General features: G+C 43.1%; 2 protein-coding genes across 8 annotated transcripts in view; one reads left to right on the top strand and one right to left on the bottom strand.

Annotated features, from left to right (window-relative positions):
- The window catches only part of ST7L (suppression of tumorigenicity 7 like), a 21,282-nt gene extending 11,935 nt beyond the window's left edge, over positions 1–9,347 (bottom strand). The window contains exons 1-9 of one of the 6 annotated variants that reach the window (XM_071450246.1): positions 9,318–9,347; positions 7,274–7,356; positions 6,186–6,345; positions 5,610–5,664; positions 4,969–5,084; positions 3,035–3,113; positions 2,426–2,580; positions 2,206–2,303; positions 1,690–1,804 (exon numbers count right to left, since the gene is read on the bottom strand). In XM_071450246.1, coding sequence (XP_071306347.1) covers positions 1,690–1,804; positions 2,206–2,303; positions 2,426–2,580; positions 3,035–3,113; positions 4,969–5,084; positions 5,610–5,664; positions 6,186–6,345; positions 7,274–7,356; positions 9,318–9,330 — 874 coding nt within the window. In that variant the 5' untranslated portion in view covers positions 9,331–9,347. Of the gene's footprint in view, positions 1–1,689; positions 1,805–2,205; positions 2,304–2,425; positions 2,581–3,034; positions 3,114–4,968; positions 5,085–5,609; positions 5,665–6,185; positions 6,346–7,273; positions 7,357–8,260; positions 8,345–8,653; positions 8,899–8,943; positions 9,114–9,317 lie in introns of those variants that run through there. The other 5 variants (XM_071450250.1, XM_071450244.1, XM_071450245.1 and 2 more) reach the window with 5 other exon arrangements.
- Positions 9,325–19,401, top strand: CAPZA1 (capping actin protein of muscle Z-line subunit alpha 1). Of its 2 annotated transcripts, XM_071450253.1 has the most exons (10): positions 9,326–9,479; positions 12,775–12,838; positions 13,094–13,145; positions 13,970–14,033; positions 14,937–15,143; positions 15,531–15,610; positions 16,037–16,115; positions 16,585–16,656; positions 17,244–17,306; positions 17,897–19,401. In XM_071450253.1, the coding sequence occupies exons 1-10, from the start codon at positions 9,441–9,443 to the stop codon at positions 18,035–18,037; spliced, it is 861 nt and encodes a 286-aa protein (XP_071306354.1). In that variant the 5' UTR covers positions 9,326–9,440; the 3' UTR covers positions 18,038–19,401. The 2 variants fall into 2 exon arrangements, with proteins under 2 accessions (XP_071306355.1, XP_071306354.1); XM_071450254.1 differs by lacking the exon at positions 14,937–15,143 and having other exon boundaries at positions 9,325–9,479.
- The last annotated feature ends 246 nt before the right edge of the window (positions 19,402–19,647 follow it).

The raw sequence follows: 19,647 nt of genomic DNA on the forward strand, positions 1-19,647 counted from the left end.
AAACCCACATCCTTTGAGTTAAAGATTTTTCCTTGGGTATGGGAGACAATGAATTTGACATCTGGAACATTTCAGCTGTGATTAGAAACTCTGAATTTCTTTTTTCTGACAGTCACCAGTCAGTCTCAGATTGAAAACTCCAAGTTGTATTTAGGTGATAGTCACCTTTTGTTTCTTAATGTACCAACACACTGAAACAGAATCCAAAGAGAAATGTGCATATAAATACACTCAAGAACAGAATGCACTTCCTGCATTAACCCACAGAGATCTAAAGTAAGCTTCTGATCTTTACTTAATTTTGCAACTCTACATTAACACAGTTTTGTACAATACTGAGAGGCTGACCAGAACCTGACTGCAAAAAATTACATTACAGACAGGTAGATGAATTTTAACAAAAACGCAATTTCCGTTCTCCTGCAGTTCCAAGGGGGAAAATTCTGTTAGTTGTAGCTTTGTAGCATATCTGAAGCCAAGTTTGAGCTGACAATTACAGATTAGAAGGTTAGCACTCCACAGTGCAAGTTTACTTTAAAAGCAGACAAAGTCTGGGGTCTGATTCCCAAGTACCACGTTGTGTATAGTCAGAACGTTCTTGCTTTTTTTGTAAATCCCATCCTGGGCCTGTCCATCACTTACTACAAGTCTGGCTGTTGTGTCAAGCCAAACACAGGGGTGCTGCAGGGAGTTTGAAGCTTGTACTCATTTTTCCAGATGCTCAGAAAAACATCAGCAATGCTTTCTTAAGAAAGTGTCACAATTCCTGGTGTTAACAGAAAGAAGCACTGGGCAAAGGGCAAATGGTTTTCATAAACTAAAAAGAATCCACCCAGAAGAGGATCAAGGAATGGGAGCAGGGTGCTAGGCTGGCCATGGACAAGTGGCACAGGATTTGGGCAAAGATATGATACTTTTGATTCCCTGAGGTGATAAAGAATTGACATAAGAGAGAACTCAACAACTTCTGACAATAACTGTCATAAAATACTGCTATGTCCCCTCCATTCCAAAGGTGATTTAAGGCCCTGCTTTGACAGCAGCCTTTTGTACACTCATGAAGTGAGCACTATCCAGGTGGCAAAACTGAGGGTAATAAAAAATAAGTATATACTTTATCAACCTCTATTTAGACTTACACAATATCCGAAAGCTACTAATCAAGACAGAAAGTGAAAGCAAGCAACACCATTTGATGCACACCAGTGATCTCTGGCAGCAGCATGTTTGCACACTGCTAATCCCTGACAAGCAACCTCAGTATTACAGAAGCACAAGGCCAAGCCTGGAAGATGACAAAAAGGAAAATGACCTTTTCCAGCTTATTTACATCAATTACTTACAGGGCTATGTGCTGGCTGAAAAAGGCTGATGAATTTAGGCATATCCAGGGATGTAGAAGAGATTAATTAAAATAATCCTTGAATTGAAGCAAGGATTTCTTTACAGATTAGCAGTAACTTAAAAACACAGAAAGTAATTCATATGCAATTTAGTTTGCCTAAATTTGACCTCAGCAGTCAAAAGGAGAACTTGACCTGCACTCCACAAGCACCTATTTGTTACTGAAGGGAGTCTGCTCACCTTGCTGAGGTCATGGTCACTCTTGCCTGTGGACAGACATCCCCTGCCCATCTCACTTATTCTTTTATTCAAAAACACCCACATTTTCCAACAGGCATCACTTACCATCATACTTGGCTAAAACTGCCTGGACATCTGCATACGCCTGTAACTCCAGAAGGGCCTCTAGGAGGTTTTCATGGATATTCAGCATACTGAGAAGTGGAAACTCTTTCATCAACTGCAAATCAGTAAAGAGAAATAAATTACATGTAGAATTGCAGTTGAATAATTGAAATACCTAATAGAAATCAGTACAATAATCGAGGGCTTTTTAATGTCCTTTTGTCTCAGAGACTGGCACGGAAGCAGCGTGAAGAGAACTGCATAATTTCATAAAATCACAGAATGGTTTGGGTTGGAAGCAATCAAAGCTCATCTCATTCCAGCCCCATAGCTGAAGGACAGGGACATCTCCTACAAGATCAGGTTACAGAATGCCCCATTCAATCATGTGCGAACTCATGGGAAAATAATTCAATGAGATTAATTATGATGCCTAGAAATGAACTTAAACCCATCAATTAGAACAGTGTGATTGAAAACAATTGTTAACTCAGTTTTTTTTTTACTTTTACTTACATCTCTCATCATTTTTACTGCTTCTCGTATTCTCCCAAGTTTCCTGGCACACATAGCTAGTCTCCTTTTCACATACACCAATACATTGGTGTCTCTTCCTGATTACAAAGACAAAAAGTATTAGTCTATCAGCTTCAATCCTTACCTCTCCTAATTATAACTTTATTTTTACATTTCTGCTCACACAAACCCAGGAGTTCATGTGATTCAAAGTCCTTACTCAGCTGTGCTTCATGCTGGGGGCTCTGGGAATGGCAGTTCTGAGATTTTCTGTAAATCATTTCTCCTGCTTTCAGAGCCTGCTTGAAATATTTCTCAGCATCCACAATAGTTGTTGCTTCTTCCTCAGCCAGGAGGACATATGCAGTAGCACAACTGAAATAAGAGAAATAACAAGACAACATAGCAAAGCATATCACAGTTATGGGTGAAATTCTTTGGTTTATGCTACAGAGTATTTTTAATTCCTTTACAGGAGCGGCATCTGTGAATTCCAAATACAGTTCTACCATGATACCATCCCTGAAATACATGATCTTATATCCAACTAGGACTGCTCCATAGCTGAATCTGATTTCTCATTTGTTATTGCCACTAACACAGCGATTTAAGAAAAAAAAGCTGCACAAAAGATGTTTTTAGTAGAAGAGTTCAATATTCCAGGGCAATTTACAGCCCCATGTGCAATTCCCAGTCTGAAGAGTCCCCCTTAAGCATTCAGAACTTTGCTGTAAGTGAATTATTAGATGAAGAAACTGATAGTGTGCTCAGTATCCTTCCACTTAATCCTTCACAACAAGAAATACAGCAACTGAATGTACAAACTTACTCATTGTTCAACTCCAGAGCTTGATACGCCGCTTTAATCCGGGCCTGCGGGTTCCTCTCCCGCCACGCTTTCTGCATAACTGTGGAAAACACATGGAAAGGCTGTTAGGGACACAGACACCTGTGAAAGACCTGGGAGCCAGCAGAGGCAACACTGGCTGCTTGGAGCCAGCCCTAATTAACATTCCCTTCCAGTCTGAAAATTCCTGTTTGCTGTATGATTGTTATAAGGAAGAACAAACGTGTTTGAATTTCAGCCTGTTCCTACCATAAGCATCAAATTCTTGCAACAGCTCATTACAGCCCAAATTTAGTTTGAGAAAGCACCACCACCAGGAAGATTCCTCACTGACCATTTCAGAACTCCTACACAGAGCACAGACACAGCTTACATAACCAGGCAGATGTAAAATTTCTAAATTGCTACAGATTTTTGGAAATGTTTCCCAAGACTTGTTGAAAGCTTGGCAGGAGCAATTGTTAAACACAGGTTCTTGCATAGACCTGCAAGGAACTTTAATTTAAGCTTTCAAACAGAACTTCAAAGGAAACAGTGATGGAGTAAGTGGTGTCTTGCACAGGTAGAGTTTTATACTTAAATTAAGCAGCTGTGGCTGCCCCTGGATCCCTGGAAGTCTCCAAGGCCAGACTGGACAATGGGGCTTAGAGCACCTGGGACAGTGGAAGGTGTCCCTGCCAAGGCAGGGGGTGGAGCTGGATGAGCTTTAAGGTCCCTTCCAGCCCAAAATATTCTGGGATTCTGTTTCATGATTATTTTTCAACAACTGTCAGATTATGAAGGGTTAACAATTTATTTTTAAATTTACAAAGCACATTTGAGTGGCATCACAAGGCAAAGCCAATTCAAGATATACATTTATCAGTTTATTTGGTTTGGGAACAAGTAAAAAGGGTGAAATCTATTCAGAAGTGTCCTTTGAACTACAACTTGAATTCAAAATTATTTTAATGCAATAACTCTAAACTCCTCCTACCATGCTTCCATTTGGTAAAACTGGAAAACACAAACTGAAAACCAGCTTCAAGGAAAACAACACATTCAGAGCTACTACTTTCTATGCAGGATTATTAACTTTCCCACTAAAAACCAGTCCTGAAAGAACTCCAAAACCTTACATTCATGGAGTTCTATATCTGGCCTATCTCAAGGACGATAAGAAAACTGAAGAATCTATACATGTTTCTTTTGGAACAAAACCTCCTGCTGTCCAGCAAGAATAACGTGGAAAAATATTTGAGTTTTCTTTCGGAAACAAAATATTAGTCTTGGCTCAGCGAGCGAGACAATTCACTCCCTTTTGTGAAATAAAAACATCTTTCATATCAAACATGTCACAGCCAGCTGACAAGGAACACCTCTGGAATGTGACAAACTGACAATAATTCACACCCACTCTGACAATAACCAGGTAAAGAACATTTTCTGCACTGAACATGTGGAACACAAGGAAAAAAATCTGGAGACTGCACTATTCATTACTAAGGTTTAAATGAGACCACATTTTGGCTGTTGAGAATATAATCCAGGTTTGCAATATTGTGTTAATTATTTGAAATGTGTGCGATCTTAAAAAATATCAGGACTGTGACAGCACTAAAGTTGTAGATAATGCACAACGTAAAACAACATCTTCCCACTGACTTTCACTAAACACGAAATTTCAAGGGGCTTGGAGCAGCCTGGTCTAGTGGAAGGTGTCCTTGCCCATGGCAGGGGGTGGAACTGGATGGGCCTTAGGACCCCTCCCAACCCAAACCACTCTATGATCCTCTACATCTATTAAACCTCTTGAGTAGTTGAGAAAGGCTGTAGTTTCATGAAATATTTGGCAATAACTTGCACTACTTTCAAGTTCACTAAAAGCACACCTTGACCCTGTCCAAGACTTGCACACCTTACACACACATCAGTACCTGTGTCTGAAGGCCGGAGGGCATCCGTGTCACATGTGAAAAAGGTCTGATGATCTTGAGCAGACAAATTCATGTCATAGTAGGTAAGAGGCTCCTTCCCAGTCACCCACATGTACCTAAAAGAACACATTGCAGTAAGAGGCATTCATAGCAATTAGCAATGCTGATATCAAGGTGATATCTGATGTGCCTAGTACAGAAAATCTATAATAAAAGACTAAAGCTTCTAACACAAAGTTTCAAGTACTACTGTTCAATAACCTGTAAAGTTCTAAACAACTTGGGAACTGGCTTCCTAGAAAGCAGCTTCTCCCATGAAGTAACACTAGGAAACTTACAATATAGTTTAATAAAAGAGAATTTAGATTGATAATCACTGTCTCAACCTCTGAATAAAGGTTTTTTTCCCTACTTTACACTCAAAAAGCCCTGATGTTGCAGTAATATTTTTGTTCTTAACATTGAAACTGCCAAAGCTTGGCTTGGTGCCTTTAAAATACAGGATTGGTATCAATCACCCCTATAATCTTGCAGGTCTCCAGCTGTCTCCTGACATTACCAGTGCAAGCTCTGTGAAGAAGTCATGTGCATGCCTCTGATTAAATTTAAAAATATGCAGTGGAAAGCAAGAAAATTAATACCTGCTATACTCTGCCCCTCTGAAAAGATTGAGAGGATTTCGCCACACTTTGCACTCTGAGGAACAACAAAATAAAAGTATTTTTTAAATTAAAAGCACAGGAAATACTACCTTGACATTAAAATGCAGTAATGCAAATCAGTTGTGTTTTCAAAACACAACTTTAATTTTATTATTTAATTTTTAATTTAAGCTTTAATTTTATTATTATGCAATCATCACCTTCATAAACTTCTGCTATTCCATAAATATTTTTGCTCCCCAACATTGCTGGGGTACAAAAGCACAGAGCAAGAAGATTAAGCAATGCATGCACACTCACGCAATATTTATCTTCAGAACAGTAAATAACTAATGTTACTGAAACAGTTTTAGCTAAATGTATAACATTTTCTAAATCATATCTTTAACAATGAATGGTTTAGAGTGAAAAACCATTATTATTTAGTTTATTTTTAGCACTACTAACAAAACACTTTGTAAGATGTAGGTTTTGTCCATTTTGTACAAGCACTTGAAAGCCATTAAAAGCCAACTCAAAGCTTAAGGAAAGCTCCTGGGACACATCAGGAATCACCTGGCATGTTCTGCCTGCTGCTCTCACTCTCCCCGGCCGAGAAAGCTGCTGGGGCTGGGGGGCTGCTCTCTGCACCCCCAATGAGAGGCCTCAAGTGGCTCACAGAAACCTGCTCGATGAAAGATGTGCCGTATTTTCGGAAGTGCCACCACTCAAACACCTGTCACAGGAGAAAAAAGCACCACAAAGTTCCTTAGGTGACACCTTCCCAGCAGAGATGAGGGACGAAGAGCGATCGCACCGAGTCCATCCCCTTGCCAATGACCCGGGGTGGAACTTATCTCCACACAGAGTAACAGCAATGATCTACTTTGGCCTGCCTTGTCGTGCAGGATCACTCACATAAACATGAAAGAGATTGGAAAAAAACAGCCATATTTTAGTCAAACGTTATGTTCCTCCCTCCCAAAGTCATTAGGATAACTCCAAAACCCTTTCAGAAGTACCTGTACAGAGAAACTGTGAACAGAGGCAAAAAACCATTATACCCTCTTTTCTGGTGAGGATATTTCAAGCTGCAGCCCTACCTGCAGTACCAAATTTATAGTATTCAACAGAAGTGTATTTTTTTCATTTCACAAAAATAATCTAAAAGAATAAAGGATAAAATGGCCCATTAAACTGAGATGTTCTGCTAACCAGAAAGAGAGAGGCTAACAAAGAAACAAGGCTAAGTTAACAGCAATGACAGTCACTTAGCAGAAAATCTGGGCCAAAAATATTACCATCTCTTTTTGAAGCTATTAAAATACCAGCATATCACAAGCCCTCCAGGACTACAGCAAACTGTCAGCCCTGGACCAGCCTGGATCCTGTGCCTGTCTGCTCTCTCTGGTGAGCAGTGACAGGCCCCAGGGAGCAGCTGGAGCTGTGCAGGGCAGGTAAGTCATTCCAGTATTCCACACAAGTTATCTTCTCAGACTTATACAGTCCCAACACACAGAGCAAAAGAGCTGCAACAGTACATCAGAGAAGTTCCTTCCCAGCACAAAGGCACCCTCTAGAGTCTGATATTCACTCCCTTTACCCCTCATAAAGTCATCTGAGAGGTAGTAAAGTTGTTTAAAAACAAAGAAGTGGCTACTTACAAATATCAGTCCAGATATAAAAGATGAAGTTACTGTCAGGGCAAAGTAGAATTTTGGAGTCAAAGTGCTTAAGAACATGGTCACTGTTAAGAGAAACAAAACCAAAGACTTAATAAGTAGAATTGAAAAAGATAAATAGCTTGTCTATTAAAGAATGCCAAATATCATGCAAATACATAATACACTATAGCCCTAGCAGCTTTATAATGCTACTTTTAGGGGAACCCTCACCATGTATTATTTTGTTTGTATCTACCTGTCACAGCCAATTTTTATATCCCAGCAAAAAAAAAAAATCACTGTACATTTCTAGACAGACCATCTTACAGTTTCACCCATACAGTGGCTGGTGAACCACAAGAAGCCAATTTAATATATTATTTCATTTTAAGACAAAATCATCCTGTTCTAATACAAGTTTATATTCAGTGCTAACAAACGTTTTGCACAGAGCTCTCCCTCCTGCTATCGAGAGCACAGTGCAGAGAATGCAATTATCCAGTGGTGCTCTGACCATGGTTTGGACTCAAACTGCACATCAGCCTTGTCACCTGCCACCAGCGCAGGCTGGACAGGGACAGGGCAGGGCTCCAGCCTGGCAGAGCCCCCGGTGGGAGCACGCAGCAGCACCGGGGCAGTGCCTGGGCTGCTTTCAGCTGCCCCAGGACTGCCCAGTCCTCGGCCGTGTCCCTAACCCTGGGGTTAGGTGCAAGCTCAGTGCGCCACCGAGCGAAGGTGGGATGCACGACCTGCCTGTAGGCACGGCTGGGACAGACCCACAGAACCAGAATATCAGTTAGTTTGGAAACGACCTTATCGAGTCCAACCGTGACCAATTTCCACCTTGCCAACAAGACCAGAGCACTGAGTGCCAGGTCCAGTTCTTCCCTGGGTACCACGATGGGTGGGGACTCCACCACCTCCCTGGGCAGCCCATTCCAAAGCCTGACCAATCTTTTCATGAAGAAATTCCCCCTGATGTCCAACCTGAACTTCCCCTGGCACAGCTGGAGGTCCTGTCCTGCTCCCTGGAGCACAGTCCGACCTGGGGCTGTCTCCTCCTGTCAGGAGTTGTGCAGAGCCACAAGGTCCCCCCTGAGCCTGCTTTTCTCCAGGCTGAGCCCCTTCCCAGCTCCCTCAGCCGCTCCTGCGGCTCCAGACCCGTTTCCTTCTCTGGACAGACTCCAGCCCCGCAAGGTTCCTTCTGAACGGGTCCCAGACGCGGGCACGGCAGGTGCGGAGCCGCCCGCCGGTGCGCGGCACAGCGGGACAGTCCCTGCTCGGTGCCGCTGGACCGCCGACATAGCCCGGACACAGCTGGGGACCCCACGGGCAGGGTCTGCCTCCCCCCGGCGCGCCGTTCCCCCTTGCCGCCCTCACCGGCCGCCAGGCCGTCCCGGAGCCGCACCGGCACCCGCAGCACCGCGTACAGGAGCCCGAGCCCGGCGGCCGCGGCCAGGAGCCCGCGGGCCCAGGGCGTCGCAGCCCGCCGCCGCAGCTGCTCCCAGCGCCGGAACGCCGAAGCCGCCCCGGGGCACGGCGGCCCCCGGCCGCTCGCACCGCCGCCGCTGCCGCTGCCCTCCGCCATCACCGCCGGCGGGGCACGCCGGGACAGGGGCGGGACAGCACCGGGGCGGGGCTCCGCCAGCGCGGGCAGCCCGCTCACCGACCCCATCGCTGCTGCTCCAGGGCGAAGCGCGGACCGATCGTCCCCCACACCACAGCTGGGATGCCCGGAGGCTCCGGGGGTGCGGCAGGTCCGGTACCGCCGTGCTCCCGGGAGCGAGAAACCTGCCCGTTCCTGTGATGGTGCCAGCACGGCGTCTGCCCGCAGCTAATATGGCGGCGCCGCGCTTCCGGGCTACGGATCCCGGCCGTCTCAGCCCACGGGGCACGCCAGGACGACCAGGGCGGGGCTCGCGTGGGCAGCCTGTTCGTCTAGTCCATCACCGCTGCTTCTCCCGAGCATATCCCACACGATGACCGGGAGCCCCAAGGGCTCCGGGAGGCGGTGGTTCTGTCATCCGGTACCGCGAGAACCCACCCGTTTCTACCATGGCGGCCACGCGGCGTCTGCCCGCAGTTAAGATGGCGCTGCCAGCGCGTTCGGTCCGCCGCCCAGCGCTCCCGGCATGCACTGCGCGGGGCCGGGCACACAGCTGCCAAGATGGCGGACCTGGAGGAGCGGGTGTCGGACGAGGAGAAGGTAAAGGAAGGGGGTGGCCGCCTCTCCGCCGTGGGCCTGCGCCGCTGCCCCCGGGAGGGCACTGGGTGGGGAGCGGCGGGCAAGCTCGCCTGGTGCCGGTGTGCCGGCCTGCGAGTGCTCTGGGGTGGGCGGGCTCCCGAGACCACCGGGCCGCCCCCGCCCGGCTGAAGGACCGGCTGTTCCTTACCAGCACTTTGCTTTCCGAATTCCTCATTGCTTTCCGAATTCCTCATTGCTTTCCGAATTCCTCATTGCCTTCCCATTTCCTCATTGCCTTTCGATTTCCTTATTGCCTTGGTGCAGCTGATGGGTCTCGGCCAGTCGTTTTGCATGAAAATGGACATAGTCTCAACCTAAACCAGGGCAGGTGTCGGTTGGACATCAGGAGGAGCTTCTTAACAGAAAGGACAATTAGATATTGGAAGGGGTTGCTCAGGGAGGTGGTGGAGTCCCTATCCCTGATCAAGGAAGGACCGGACGTGGCACCCAGTGCTCTGATCTTGCTGACAACGTGGGAGACAGTCACAGGTGGATCGCTTGGTGATCTTGAAGGTCTTTCCCAACCTAAATAATTTTGTGAAAATTTGTTTTCTGTGTTGCTTTTCCCAAATCAGCAAAGTAACCAGCGTGTCTATAAGGTGCTTTGCAATCTCTTCACTTCCTAAACACCCTCTGAGTGTGCTGTTGCACTTTCTGCTCACCCCAGCTGCTGACAGGAACTGTAGATCCTGAGAATTACGCTGGATGGAAAGGACTAAGTCAGAGCAAACAGAGCCATAATTATTTTAGGAAAGGGGGAAATGAGAAGTTTGTTCTTCTTGTGTAGGAATGTGGAGAAAGTTACATACTGCAAGTTCTCTGCTTGGTAATACACTGTTGTCTGCACGCAATAGTTTAAAAATGCACTGTTACTCTTCCTTACATCATAGAAGTGTTACACTTATTGCTTCCTTCATTTCTTAACATTCTGTAGGAGTTGTTCAGGCTCATGGATCTTCAAGGATCCTACAAGTCGGGCTGTTGCTTTCATTTTTCCTTTAAACTGCAATTTCAGCTTCATTTCAGTGACATCATTTGTGAAACAAGCAGGGCTTTCGAGCTGCAGTTCATCTGTTAGTCAGTATTTTAGGTGATGTTGTTTGAAATAAGTATTCCAGAGCAGAATTGATATAGGCCTTTAGAACATTCAATTTCAACTAACTCCGTGCCTCACACAGGCAGAGAAGGATAACCTCCGGGGAGGATCTGAAAGAGAAGCATGCAGCAAGGATTTTCTGTAGCATGTGACTATTCCGATGAGACGAGAACTTTATATATGTTAATTTTTTAAGGTTGAGTTTAGCGGTACTTTAAAGTAAAGGAAAAACCCAAAAACGTCAGTTGAGCAACAAAATTAATTCCTTCCATCCTCCAAGCTTCACTCCTTTATTCTCTTTGGGCGTATTTTAGGTAAGAGATCAATTTCTCAGGCAGGCTGGGAGAGCTGGTGGTGTCAAGTCCAGAAAAGAGAACGCTCCAGGGAGACTTGAGATCCCCTTCCAGCACCTAAAGGGCTCCAAGAGAGCTGGGGAGGGACTTGGGACAAGGCCTGGAGTGACTGGGGGGACAGGACAAGGGGGAACGGCTTGGCACTGCCAGAGGGCAGGGATGGATGGGAGATTGGGAATTAGGAATTGTTCCCTGGCAGTGCCCAAGGCCAGGCTGGACATTGAGGCTGGAGCAGCCTGGGACAGTGGGAGGTGTCCCTGCCATGGCAGGGGGGACACTGGAGGAGCTTTAAGGTCCCTTCCAACCCAACCACTCTGTGATTCTGTGATTTTCTTGTAAGTTCCTCTGAAATCTCCCGTTTTGCTCAAGTTCATTCTGCTGCTGTTTTGCCAGTTCAAACTAACGGCTGAGCAGCTTCCCTTCCCCTCAGACACTTTCCCCATTTTAGAAGCAGGAAGTTGATGCTGCAGAGCTGAAATGACACCTGAAATGGCCCCGGGGGCCAGGAAATGGGGCAGATTGCAGAAAGTCCTATTTTGGTGTTTCTGCAGAGGAGCATCCTGACACCGCCCTCCAATCAACGGGCTCTAAAACCAACAACCATTCAAGTGCTTGACATTTCAAATTAATCGCTCCCCAGCCTGTTTCCTGCACTCCTGATTTCAATAGTTTGACTGAAATGTTTTCTATTTTATTGATCAATTACACAAGATGCTGTCTGTTTAATGTTTTCTTTGTATTGCTTAATTTCTTCAGGCACGAATAATATATATCTATTTTTCAAAATCATTGCTAATTTGGAAGACAGTCTGTTTTTATCTGAAGCTCAGTCCAGTTAAGGCACAGTTGTTACTTGGTCCTGTTGGAATAAGGCAATTACCTTTTGTTTGGAAAGGTATTTATTTCTTTTCATGGCTTGCTTAAAATAATTATGTGACAAACAATACAAACAATTTCTAATTAAAACAGGGAAGACTGTTGAGAGAAGTGAGTTATTTCCAGCTCTGGTGATAACTCAGGTGAAGCAGTTACATATATATACACAATTCTTTGTTTTGCTGCTCAGAATGAAAAGTAGAAAGTAATCAGAGTTCTAATGAACAATTCTGTAGTCACTTTCAATAAATGTCTTGTTAGACCAGAGAGGCTCATTGGTCAGCTTTGTTAGCTGGAAATGTTAGCTGTCAGAGGAAATGGGACGTTTTTATTATTCTAAGGGAGAGTGGCATTTTGTGGCATTTCCTTTTTCATTTCTTCCAAGATCTTTCTATTCCCTTTGGTCCTGCAAAAGCTATAAAAGATTTTATAATGAAAACCATAAACTCTTACCAATTCCAACAGAACCAATACTTGGACCAGCTAAATTCTGACTGTGCAAGACATGTTTATTGGATTTCGGAACACATTGCAGTTTTATTACACTTTTAGAAGAGACAGGGTTTTTCTTTTCCAGATTCAGAGTTTCTGGACATTGAAATTCGGCTTTCTCAGTTATTAATGCCTTCCTTCATCATCACGTGCCTTCATAGAAACCCAGAATGGTTTGGGTTGAAAGGGACCTTGAAGATCATCCAGTTCCACCCCTTGCCATGGGCAAGGGCACTTTCCACTAGGCTGCTCCAAGCCCTGTCCAGCCTTGCTTTGATCAGTCTTACAAGACTATTTCTACCTTGACAATGCAATAGGTTTCTCCCTAAATCTGCCACCTTCTGTCACTTTAGAGGTGGTTTTGTTGGTGAATTGCTTCAATACGTGTGAACTCAGTAAGTTATATTTTGTCTTTAATTACTTTTCTACTTCACTGTAGGTGCGTATAGCTGCAAAATTCATCACTCATGCTCCCCCTGGAGAGTTCAATGAAGTATTCAATGGTAAGCAATTAAAGAAAAAAATTATTTGTGGTGTTTTCTTCATGTTTTATTTATTATAAGAATCTAAGGCTGTGTCACACCATACTGCTTTTAAGGTTAAGTGGCCTGGGAAAGCATGCAGTTCTTCTGGACTATTTCTGCCTAATGAAATTATTTCATCTTTTAATGTTTGCATGTGCACAGTTGAAAATAAAGTGCATAAAGAGAAACATTTGATAAAAATCCAGTAACACACCTGGACCCTTTCTTCTCCAGATGTCCGGTTATTGCTTAACAATGACAATCTTCTCAGGGAAGGAGCAGCACAGTAAGTACTGAGATTTCAAACACAAGTCACATTACCATCAGAGATCCTTCTGTTTTCTTATACCCATCATTCTGTGACAAAGAAAACCATTTGCTGCATTCAGAGCAATCTTATGTAATTCCTTACCCACCTAATAAAATACATAATGAAAGGTGTGGATAATTCTTTTTAAAAGCCCTAAATGGGAATTTGTGATGTGTAAAACTGACAGGAAGGCATTCTGCCAAAAAGTTTGACTCTGCAGCAGCAGAAATGTCTGATCATGTTGAATCATCTGATTTATAAAGTTAGTGAAGCCTGAAATACTGATTAATCTATAGCCTAAGTTTAGAAAAAGAGCTGTCCTCAATAAAAACTTCTCAAAATTTGTTGTTTATTTCCACAGCTTCATCAGAAGGTTCTTAAAGATTACACATACCCAAGCTTTTTGATGCTAAGATGTATTTCAAGCTAGGTGACATGTCAGACAGCAAGTCTTTGCATAAGAAAACTGTTGTAAATATTCGTCTACTCATTTATTTACCTTGCTGCTGTCTAAATTGTAGCTTGGGTGTTCCTGTTTAGCCTTGGCTTGCTCACATTTCCCCAGGCTATCTCCTGTTCTACTTTTGAACTCTGTATTTTCCTGGCCATCACTAAACAAACATGCTTTTAGACCTGGGGTTTATGGCTATCTACAGTGAAAGGTATTGGAAAATCTTTTAACAGTGCTTGTGTGTATTGTTTGCCCAATTAAGTTGTTGTTTGCTGCAATATAATCCTTGAGTCAGAATAAATAAATGTGCACATGCAGCTGAAGTTCATGTTCCTTTGGTGCTCCACAGTGCCTTTGCACAGTACAACATGGATCAGTTCACCCCGGTGAAGATAGAAGGGTACGAGGATCAGGTAAGAGGAAACTTTGTACACTCCAGGTGGTATTACTGCACTGTGAAAAAGCAATAAAAACGTTTTTCCATCAGGATGTTGGCTCACAAGCCAACATCACCATCAGCTGACTCACCATTCTGCTCACAAGGTACCACTCCTCCTCCTTCCCCCACATATCACTATGACAAACTTTCTTTGATAAGAACAAAGCATAACCAGGACATTCTCTTTAAGTTCTGTGTTGTACTACTTAGCAAATCCAATTCATTGTTCCTTAAAGCTCCATGCTGAAGTCACTGGAATTTTACTTAAGAGTATGAGTGATTAAAGATTACTGTGTATTTAAAGCTCACTTAAAAATCCTTATGTTGATACTTGCTTACAGTTCCTACTGACAATTGATAATAGATTCTTAATAGTTTGTTTGATTTATTTTCTGCAATTTTAATCCATTCCCAGCTACCCTAAAAAACAAACTTATCTTTATTTATACCAAATCATTGATTTGGTGTAGTGATTATACTTAATACTATCCAGTCTCTGCTAGCAAAACAAGTTATTTCAGGGGGTTTTTTAATTCTTTTTTTTTTTTAGAACAAACAGCAAGTCGTAGAGAAGCCAGAAAGCTGCCTGACCATCTGCTCTGTTCTCTGAGCCAAGCTCTGACCCAGCTTTTCTAGTGTCCCAGATATGTTTATGGGAGTATGGGAGGCATATATTAAGGGGGCTGTTCATAGTTACCTTTAGCCTCACAACAGCTACTAATTTAAATTATTAATATCAAAAATTCTTGATTTTCTTTATGTGACCTTATAGCTCAATGAAAGAACCTATTGTAACACTGATATGCAAGGAGGGCAAAATGCAAAATGACACATCTATATCAGCCTAAATGTATCATCATTTCAACTTCTATTCCAGGTCTTAATCACAGAACATGGTGATCTGGGCAATGGCAGATTTTTAGACCCAAGAAACAAGCTTTCTTTTAAGTTTGATCACTTAAGGAAAGAAGCAAGTGATCCCCAGCCCGAGGACACAGAATCGGCTTTAAAACAATGGAGAGATGCCTGTGACAGTGCATTGAGAGCCTACGTCAAAGACCATTACCCCAATGGCTTCTGCACTGTTGAGTATCCATCTTGTTTCCCTGAAAGTGTATTGCTCTGAGTCACTCAGTCCCAGAGCAGACTGTGCTGGGCAGAGCTGTTGGAATTCTCCATTCTCTAGCATTTTGGCTAACTTTGGAATGACATTTCCAAAGAGGGTGCAACTATCTTGGCATGCACACAGAGGTAAAGATGAATTAGACCTTTTTCATAGGCATGACTGCCAAGCACCTTCACACCTACCCATAGTAAGATGCCAGCCAGGGGAGGTGTTGGACAGTGTAACTCATGGTGCATGTTCCCAGTGAGGTACCACCACAGCAGCCTGCACCCTGCTGCCAAGAACACAGATTAAAAATGGCTTTCCTTAGCTCTTGGGCCTTTTTAACTCTTTTTCTAAATACAGGTTTATGGTAAATCTATAGATGGACAGCAGACAATTATTGCCTGTATTGAGAGCCACCAGTTTCAGCCCAAAAACTTCTGGTAAGACTATTTCAACATAGTGTGTTTTCTTCCTTTGCCTGGTTCCTCAAACCAACCCATCCTCTTGCTCTGACACGGTCTGAAGGACAGGGAGTTTTGGGCTTCCCAAGAAGTTCTTTTCCTTCTGTAGTGTGTTTTCCTTGCAGCCCCCTTGGGGGGGAAAACTCTTCCTGTGACCTCTCCAGAGGAAAAGGCCTTATCAGAGCTGCATAGATACTCCTTTACATCTCTGGAGCTTCTTTGTACTGAAGCTGCATTGTATTCAGCTTCAGGGCTGCAGAAATTTAACTCTATGCCATCTAAAGCACTAAATCCCCTGTGGTATTGGTGATAAGACAACATCAGAAACAACTTGGTCATTAATTTCATTCTTTTTGCTGTTAGAGCTTTTTGGAAATAGTTTTTTCATGCTTTGATTGCTTCTAGGAACGGGCGTTGGAGATCAGAATGGAAGTTTACTATCACACCACCAACAGCTCAAGTGGCTGCAGTGCTCAAAATCCAGGTGAGTTATTTTTCCTGGCAGTAACAGGAGGAGCTGCACTGTGCTTGTTTTTCACAAATGCATTTGGCTCAGAGGGAGATGTCCTTCAAGTTATTAAACTAAACTAAACAATTCAAGAAAGTAATTCTTAAATCTAGCATTCTAGTAATAGTCTCAGATCTGGCCTGTGGTTTATTATGTAGCATTACCCTATGGACCTCCACTTTGCTTCACTTTATAGGGCTAAAACCTCTACCTTGAATCTTTTATAATTGCTCTTATCTCAGCTCTAGGCATTTACTGATTAACATAATCTTGAACAGTCTTGACAAAGAATGAAACCTTTTAGAAAATCCATCCTGCTTTTAGTCTCATGTAAGCAAAGAAGATGGGCATGATGCTCTGTTGTGCCATTTCAGTAGCATTTGGGGGCTCAGGAATTCTGGAGGGAGTGGTCATAATAAAACCTGCATTCTGTCTTTTTGTCCAGGTCCATTACTATGAAGATGGCAATGTCCAGCTGGTTAGTCACAAAGACATTCAGGACTCTGTACAGGTGTCAGTAAGTATGCTAAAAGATCTTTATGATAAGCAACTGTTTTCATTCCTTTAACAGCTCACAAAGCATGCTGCTATGACTGCATTCTCTTGACTTTAAAGTAATTTTAGGGTGAGCAGTCAGTGTGGTGTTTAGAGTCATGTAGGAATCCCATATTCCCAACTGCTTAAAATTCAGTCTTATTAGAAAGTCTCTATTGGAAAGCTTCTCTTGGTAGTTAGGGTTAAAAAGGATAGAATATGCTTTTCTATCTCTGTCCAAGGGAAAGAAACAGTAAGAGACATATGCTAAGGCAAATTAAGAAATCCTCTAGTGTGGTAGAGGGAGCAACAGCTGCAAAGTGACTCATTTTACCATGAAGGTCCACTTCCTTTTTGCTCACTAGGGTGCAGCTCTGTTTCAGTTTGGAGCAAGGTCTCTACCCAGTGTGTAGTAAGTGAAAGGAACCCAGCTACAACCAGAAGGCACAAGCTGATGATGTTACCTACTTTATCTATACTCAGCCTATCATTTGAGAAGAAATCTATTGTGTAGCTTATGTAAGTTATGTAAGTTGCTCTTAAACATGCAAACTTTTTTTTCCTTTGCAGAGTGATGTTCAAACTGCTAAGGAATTTATTAAGATCATAGAAAATGCAGAAAACGAGTACCAGGTAAGATCAGTGGTAGTTAAGCAAAACATAGAATCATATCAGTCTCCATTTGCAGTTAATAGAAACATGGAAAACTGACCTCTCGTTCTGTTCCTAGCTGAATCTGGTATTGTCTGTAAGAATTACTTAGAAAAGGGTAGCAGTATTTGTTTAAAAAATATAGTTATAAATCTGTAAAGTTACAAAGCTGTGTTGTAATTAACTATCAGCTTTGCTGTACAGTTTTTTTAAAGGATTACAAATGATACCTGGAACAAGCATGGGAGGGGAGTGGGTGAGTCAATGTATTTTCCTCTGTGACAGTTAAAAATTCTGAGGAGGAAACTTGTGCAACAACTTTTGCATTGTCCCAGCCTCTGTGCAAGGAGACTGGAAAGAGATAAGTCAGTGAAAGACCTAAGGAGATGCTGCTACATTACAGGGAAGGTGAATAAAAAGCCTTTGACTTGCACAACACTGATGACTGCTTTATTAATGTAGTTAATAGTGGGCCTTACACCTTACAGAAAGGAGTTTGTGGCTTTAACACTAAGTTGAGCTTCCTCATAGTGTTTTACGTGTGCCCTAACCAAATGTGCTTGCCCTTGCAGACAGCAATCAGTGAAAACTACCAGACTATGTCAGACACCACTTTCAAAGCCTTACGCCGGCAGCTGCCCGTCACCCGCACCAAGATTGACTGGAACAAAATCCTCAGCTACAAGATTGGCAAAGAAATGCAGAATGCTTAATGCAGAAACAAGGAGGTGTATGAAACAGTCGTGTGCAGAAAAAACAAATACGGTCCTATGCCAAGTAGATGGTTTTTAAACCGGAGCAGCATTTTTTAGGGCTTTCAAAGTTAACAGGTTTTCTAGCCTGAGAGGGAACCGTGGAACAAATAGTTGTCTTTGTGTTTTGTGTTTCCTGCCACATAAACTTCCTGTTGTAGCTGCATTTAATAGGTCATTTAAATTCAGCCATTCATGGCTCAGAAGTATAGCTGTTTTCAGTCACTGGCTGGAAAACTTCCTAGCTGGAAAAGCCCTATTATTACCCCAGGAGAGGGTGCAGAGCGTTCCCTTCACCTGTATCCAGCACTCCAGGTATCCAGTAAGTTTGTCAAACCTGCCAAGAGCTCACGGCGCTGCAAGACACAGTAAGTGCAAGACAGTGAGTCCTCGTGTATCCTTATTCCTAACCTCCACAAAGCAGATGCCTGCAGGCTTAGATTTTGCTGTAGAAAATGAGTTTACAGGATCCTTTACAGAATTCCCTACTGACCCAGCTCTTCTGGGGACATAACTTTTTTTTTAATCTGAAGATTTGAGCCATGTTCCCTAAAAGTGAACATTTTTCTTCTCCCTTCCCTCGTGTACGTACGGTTACCAGACATCTGCATTTTTTCAGAACTACAAGATGAGTCACTGCTGATCCACAAGGGCTGGATGGTGATTAAAAATGCAAATGTCTACAAAATAATAGGTATGTTGTGCTTTAATGCTTTGTGGCAGGTTCATAGATTTGTATCGCAGGTGTATGGATGGATAGTGTACAAAATAAATAAACTTGCACCAAAGTGAAAGAAAAAATCCATTTGTCTCAGTTGTGGACAGTTTATTGTCATGCTCAGAGGGGATTTTGGAATTAATCTCTTCTACATGCTTGCTCTGCATTACTATTTTCCCCCCTCTAACATCAAACCTAGCAGTCATAACAGTTTCTCTGAAGGGGAGGATGAAGAGATAGACATTTGCCTTTCTCAGATCTTGGAACATAGATTCACTACAAAGTGAACCTCCTTTGGTGAACTCCCTTTGCTTTGTTTGCACTTGGTTATCACTGGGCGCCTTGCAAGTTCTGGTTTTTAAACTGGCTCATGTCTTCTTGTTTTTAAATACACAAAGGAAAAAGGGTTGGGAAGAGAGGGGTGGGGTTGCCTGTGCATTACACTTCAGGTTTTGCACAGTAACACCGCAAAATAAGTGTTTATCCTTTGTGAGTTTTAACTAATTAAAATATATTTGTATTTGCTGCTGAGACTGACAGTTCATCCCTCAGGCATCCTCTGTATCAACTAGTCTAGTGCAAATACACCAGTCTTTGTTTAAAGCCATTTGTGTCTGTTCTTTCGTGGTCTCCTTTTAATTCCTGAAGTCTAGGAAATGGCATCACCATCCCGGAAAGTGTTCAAAAATGTGAATGTGGCACTTGAGGACCTGCTTTAGTGGTGATCACAGTGGTGGTGCTGGGTTGATGGCTGGACTTTAATGATCGCAAAGGTCTCTTCCAATCTTAACAGTTCCATGACTAAGGCAGGGATGGTATCAGTCCAAATGCCCTGGTATACAGACATGGGAAC

This window comes from Agelaius tricolor, unplaced genomic scaffold (assembly GCF_023055355.1).
Source record: "Agelaius tricolor isolate 1412-34295 unplaced genomic scaffold, bAgeTri1.0.p SCAF_30, whole genome shotgun sequence".
Taxonomy (NCBI): domain Eukaryota; kingdom Metazoa; phylum Chordata; class Aves; order Passeriformes; family Icteridae; genus Agelaius; species Agelaius tricolor.